General features: G+C 48.2%; 1 protein-coding gene across 1 annotated transcript; it reads left to right on the top strand.

Moving 5' to 3' along the window:
- Positions 1 to 2658: 2658 nt before the first annotated feature.
- LOC112341375 (pentatricopeptide repeat-containing protein At2g41080-like) lies at positions 2659 to 3918 on the top strand. The gene has a single exon (XM_024661346.1). It carries the CDS (start codon positions 2779 to 2781, stop codon positions 3871 to 3873), a length of 1095 nt encoding a protein of 364 aa, XP_024517114.1. The 5' UTR covers positions 2659 to 2778; the 3' UTR covers positions 3874 to 3918.
- The last annotated feature ends 2257 nt before the right edge of the window (positions 3919 to 6175 follow it).

The following is a 6175-nucleotide window of genomic DNA, read 5'->3' on the forward strand; positions in this document are numbered from 1 at the left end:
CGGATGCGTACAAACTGCTCCTTGAGCCAGGACCATTTCTCCAGGAGATAACTTATGCTACAACACTCTCCACTCAATCTCAATGTGGAAAGATCCACAAAGCTGTCCCACTCATCATAGTTGTAGAAGAAATCATCCTCATACTGCATCTGCAACCTTGCTCGAGCCCAAGCCTCTGCCATCGCAAGCTTCTCCCTCATCTTGATCAGGTCACACTTGAGGCGGCAAAACAAGTCCAGGTCCTGAGGAACAACAATGGAATACACCTTTCCCGGGTACCTGTCTCGAACCTGTGAAAGTACAGTGGACGATGTGGTGTTTCAGATCGCAGCGGAATGATAACTTGATGAAAGCAACAAAACCATCGAGCTCGGTCTTTGGGGATCAATAGATTATATTGAAGAACTGAAGACTACCTACAGTTAAGTGCATGCAGCAACAGATCATATAAAAAATGAATGCAGAGAATAACAAATCGGGATTTCTAGGAAGTTTGTGCGTGTTGTTAGTAATAATAATAATAATCATAAAAACCTGATGTTCAGCCAGTTAGAAGATTGTCTGAAATTTATGCATGTACTGATTCTTCAGCTCTTGAGCAACTGATTGCTGCTGGCTCACTTTCTATATTTATCAAAGAGATTTTTTTTTAACAATAAACATCTAAGCTGCTGCAGTTAAGCCGTGACATTGTAAAGTTTAAAAAGGAAAAGAATTAGAAAAGGAAAAAACAGAAAACACGAGCTTTTTACTACTACAGTTAAGTAATAACAAATCGGGATTTCTAGGGTATGCGTGCGGCGCTAAGGTTTGTGTGGTGTGTGTGTCAATCTCATGGAGTGGAAAACGTTTTTCAGGGATCCCACTTTCTGGTGGGACAACAGGTTCAAGAAGAAAAACAAGTTCTCCTCAGAGTCCTACCCGGATTTCAAACATGTTTCTACCGGAGAGAGCCTGTGGATCGCCAACAGGAAAACACCAACCTGGGTCTCTGCAAAACTCGAGTCGCTCGCTGACCCAGCTGTAGGTAAGGCCACCACGGCCCGCTACAAATCTCAACATACCCCACCTGTAGCTGGTGATGAACCGGTGAGTTTAGGGAGGCTGATACACCGCGTGAGAGACTCAGCTGAGAGCAGATCCCTTTCTTTGGGAAAACAAGCCCATGAAGCTGTGCTCAAGAGTGATGAGCACAAAAGCAACATCTACTTGTTGACGGGATTGATCGATATGTACTGCAAGTGTGGCGAGCTTGAGGAGGCTCGCAAGATTTTCGACTCCATGGGAACCCGGAGTGTTGTGTCCTACAACGCGATCATCCAGGGCTGCGGCTCGAACGGGCAAGCTGAACTTGCTCTGGAGTACTACTCTGCCCTGAGAGCTTGTACCACCATTCAACCCAACGATCGGACACATGTCGCGGTGATCAGCGCCTGCTCCAGACTTGCTACCGAATCCAGCAAGAAGAGGGAGAGAGCTCTACGCATCGGGATGGAAGTCCATTCAATGCTGAGCAAGGAGAAGAAACAGGTAGATCTGTTCCTGGCGACTTGCCTGGTAGACATGTACTGCAAGTGTGGCGAGCTTGAGGAGGCTCGCAAGATTTTCCACTCCATGGGAACTCGGAGTGTTGTGTCCTACACCGCGATCATCCAGGGCTGCAACACGAACGGGCGAGCTGAACTTGCTCTGGAGTACTACTCTGCCCTGAGAGCTGATAACACCATTCAACCTGACGATCGGACTCATGTCGTGGTGATCAGCGCCTGCTCCACACTTGCTACCGAATCCAGCGAGAAGAGGGAGAGAGCTCTACGCATCGGGATGGAGATCCATTCAATGCTGAGCAAGGAGAAGAAACAGCTAGATCTGTTCGTGGCGAATTGCCTGGTAGACATGTACTGCAACTGTGGCGAGCTTGAGGAGGCTCGCAAGATTTTCCACTCCATGGGAACTCGAAGTGTTGTGTCCTACACCGCGATCATCCAGGGCTGCAACACGAACGGGCGAGCTGAACTTGCTCTGGAGTACTACTCTGCCCTGAGAGCTCGTACCACCATTCAACCCAACGATCGGACTCATGTCGCGGTGATCAGCGCCTGCTCCACACTTGCTACCGAATCCAGCGAGAAGAGGGAGAGAGCTCTACGCATCGGGATGGAAGTCCATTCAATGCTGAGCAAGGAGAAGAAACAGGCAGATCTGTTCCTGGCGACTTGCCTGGTAGACATGTACTGCAACTGTGGCGAGCTTGAGGAGGCTCGCAAGATTTTCCACTCCATGGGAACTCGAAGTGTTGTGTCCTACACCGCGATCATCCAGGGCTGCAACACGAACGGGCGAGCTGAACTTGCTCTGGAGTACTACTCTGCCCTGAGAGCTCGTACCACCATTCAACCCAACGATCGGACTCATGTCGCGGTGATCAGCGCCTGCTCCACACTTGCTACCGAATCCAGCGAGAAGAGGGAGAGAGCTCTACGCATCGGGATGGAAGTCCATTCAATGCTGAGCAAGGAGAAGAAACAGGCAGATCTGTTCCTGGCGACTTGCCTGGTAGACATGTACTGCAAGTGTGGCGAGCTTGAGGAGGCTCGCAAGATTTTCCACTCCATGGGAACTCGGAGTGTTGTGTCCTACACCGCGATCATCCAGGGCTGCAACACGAATGGGCGAGCTGAACTTGCTCTGGAGTACTACTCTGCCCTGAGAGCTGATAACACCATTCAAGCTGATGCTTGCACCTACACCTGCGTCCTTGTTGCTTGCGGGAGTGTGATGGCGATCAAGCTCGGGAGGGAGATTCACCAGCTGGCGAAGCATAAAGGGCTGCTGAAAAACAATCCAGTTCTGGGCTCCAGCCTGGTGAGCTTCTACGGCAAATGCGGCGATGTTGATTCTGCTCAGGAAGCGTTTGACGAGTGCCGAGCTCGGGACGACACGGGTCTATGGAACTCTCTCATACAGGCTTACACTCTCCAGGGCCGATCGATCGAGGCCTTGGAGCGTTTCTATTCCATGACTCAGGAGGAGGGCTGTAAAGCTGACGATGTGAGTTTTGTCTCGGTGTTGAACGCTTGCAGCCATGGTGGTCTGGTCGGGAAAGGAAGGCAGCTTCTGGATGAAATGCCCAAGCAGTATGGAGTCAAGCCACGTCTGGAGCATTATGTGTGCCTGATCGATATGCTCGGGCGAGCTAACCTCCTCGACGAAGCTGTGAGAGTTCTCAGAGCCATGCCTTTTGAACCGGATGCAGTGGTTTGGACGTCCCTGCTCGGAGCCTGCCGGAAGTGGAAGAATTACACGATCGGCAAACTCGCGTTTGAGCGTCTTGTGGAGATGGATCCCAAGAGCAGCACACCCTACGCATTGATGGCCAATATATTTGGAAACCTGGGGATGCTCAGTGAAAGGGCCGCTGTTGTGGAGAGAATGAGAGGTGAAGGCAGCTTCAGGGAGCCCGAGAGAAGCTGGTGGACGGATGTTAGCTCAGGAAAAGTGCATTCTTTTTCTGTCGGGGATAAGAGTCACTCACAGAGCGACGAGATTGCGGCCAAGCTCAAGCAATTGTTGCTGAGAATGAAAGAGGAGGGGTACGCGAGCGATGTGATCAACGTTCTAAAAGACATACCTGAGGAAGAGAAAGAGGATCACCTGTGCGGCCACAGTGAGAAGCTTGCGCTGGGGTGTGCTCTGGTGAACTCGCACCAGAAGGAAACCATCAGAATTGTGAAAAATCTCCGAGTTTGTGACGATTGCCATGCGGCCACTGCTCTCATCTCTAAGCTGGAAAAAAGGCTAATCATCTGCAAAGATGCCAGTCAGGTTCATGTGTTCCAGGATGGCAGATGTTCCTGTGACAACTACTTTTGAAAACATGTCAGTGCTCTTTCTTGCAGTTATCCCTGGTTTTAAACCCTCCGTGAGTCAAGCAGAAACATGGGCCGCTGAGTGAGCATGCCTCGTCAAAGTACCGCCGTCAACCTGAACTTCACGGAGAAAAAATTAACATTTAAAAGTTAAAATTATGCAAAAGGAGGATGACACGTTGTCTTAAATTTAAATTTCTTTTTGGTAGCAGAATCGGGGAATGCTGACTAAACCTGCCCCAAAACGGAGCGCCCAGATTCAGATAATAAGCCTTACTATGAAGACTTGTCGGTGCCCCAAACTCTTTGATGATAGCAACTACCGCCTCATGTTCCGGGAGCAAGGTGATGGCGGCTTGCGGCATGACCAACTTTGGGTTTGTGCTCCTAGAGCATGTTGAAGACGTGTGGAAGCTGGTGACAACGGCATTTATTTCTTGCGACGTACTCACCAGTTCCTCGGCGACGTCTTCCTTCCAGATTTTTTGAGCTTGTCGTGAGTGGTGACCTGCTTGCTCTCCCCTGTGACGACTTCTTCCAGCCTTTGGTGCCCAGCCTCAAGGCTCTCTTGTGGATGGAGCTAGCCCTACACAGTGTGTGTGTGTGTATCAACCAGCAGATGCACAAATCGTTGAGAATTAGCAACAAGTGTGTATCATAGGCTTAGTACATAGTGTACTAGTGTACATGTCCATGTGTTTCAGCTAAATATAATGGGCCAAATACACCGAAGAAGTGTGTATAAGAAGAGTAGAAACAAATTAAGAAATGTAAATTAAGAAGTGCAAAAGAAATGAAAATAAAAATTGTCCATCCTCATCAGTTTGCTGAAATTAAGTTGGATTCAATTCTTCCAGCTCCAAATATTGTGTGATTGAGTTGTAAGTTAATTAATAGTAGAAAATAAGAAAAGAAACAAACATTGAAAAAATAGTGTTTGATAATATCTTCTTTACTTTTAGTTTTTTATTTTCGAAAGAAAATTAGGGGGGAGTGCTGGTAAAGATATCTTTGCCGTTCATTGGTGGTTAATTAAATGAGCATGTTTAGAGATGTTTATAAGAGTTTAGCTCTGGACCAAGAGTTACCCGAAAATTAAAGTGCAAAATTTACGTTTTCCCTATTTGCGCAATAACTTAATGTACTTACCCTTATTTTTTATGGGAAAATTATTAGTATTTTGGATTCGCAAGAAAAAAAAGGCCAATTCTTAAGTAATTTTCAAAAACCCCGACCAAATCTAGGGGGGGTCATTTTATTTTAAGCGAAGTTGTTAAAGATTATTCCGGAAATATTCGAGAAGATTCTTAGGTTAGGGTTTGGCGTGTGCGACTTTTCTTCAATTAGGTTTTGTTGCTTGCTGTGCAAGCTTTCATGCTGACAAACGTGGGATGATTGAAGATGGGAGACTTCGGATCCACCAGTTGGCGCTGTTCTCACTCAATAGGCCGCGCTTGGATCCTGTGATACTGTGGAATGCCTCTAGCAGTGGTGCTCAACAAAGTGGATCTTGTTACTCAGGATTATTTCGCTTTTGCAAAGCAGTTCGCAGATATTCTTGTGGAAGTCCTAAAAAGAATCCTGTTTCTCTCTAGTGTGAACTTGGTGACGGCAGAGGACTTAGCAGCAATGGCGACAAAGGTGGCGGTGGCGTTGGCGGCGTAAATGATAGTGGAGGAGAAGATGGTGGCTGTGACGAATTTATATCCTGCGAAAACTCCCGGGAGGAGCGATGGATGCTGCTCACGATTGTCTCCTCTAGCGAGCTTAGCGGCAAGGAGATGCCAGAAGAACGTTGTAGTTCTTCATCCGCAGCGAGTGCAACGCACTGGAGAGATCACTGTCCGTGGAGATGAAAAGATGCGCTGGTGGCGGATGATCGACAGTCCACAGCACCAAAACCAGCATGGGAGTTCGATCGGAGGCCAAATTCTTGCGAGCTGGAAGAGAAACAAAAATCACAACGATTGATCCACGAAAATCTAGCAAATCGAAAACTTACACGATGGCAAATTGTGGAGAGAAATCCCAGTGGAAGCCAACGCCTCCTGTGTGCTCCGCGAGAGCTGCCATGTATCGCCAAAAGCGTCGATCGACACTGGACCCTTGAATCCTCTGGTTCACAGCCCAGCAATCCCCACGTTCGTCGCAGGAATCCCAGCTGGGATGTCGCAGTCCTCGAAATCCCACCACACCGCCACTCTCACCGCTCGCAGCCCCGCATCACATCCACTGCCATACAATCTTCATCCTCGACCAGCGCTGGACATTGATAGCATTGCTTAAACCCTGGATGGAAGCTTTAC

This window comes from Selaginella moellendorffii, unplaced genomic scaffold (assembly GCF_000143415.4).
Source record: "Selaginella moellendorffii unplaced genomic scaffold, v1.0 SELMOscaffold_81, whole genome shotgun sequence".
In the NCBI taxonomy this organism is placed as follows: domain Eukaryota; kingdom Viridiplantae; phylum Streptophyta; class Lycopodiopsida; order Selaginellales; family Selaginellaceae; genus Selaginella; species Selaginella moellendorffii.

Coding starts and splice junctions, on each gene's coding strand:
- LOC112341375 (XM_024661346.1), top strand. CDS start 2,779: ATGGCGATCAAGCTCGGGAGGGAGATTCACCAGCTGGCGAAGCATAAA.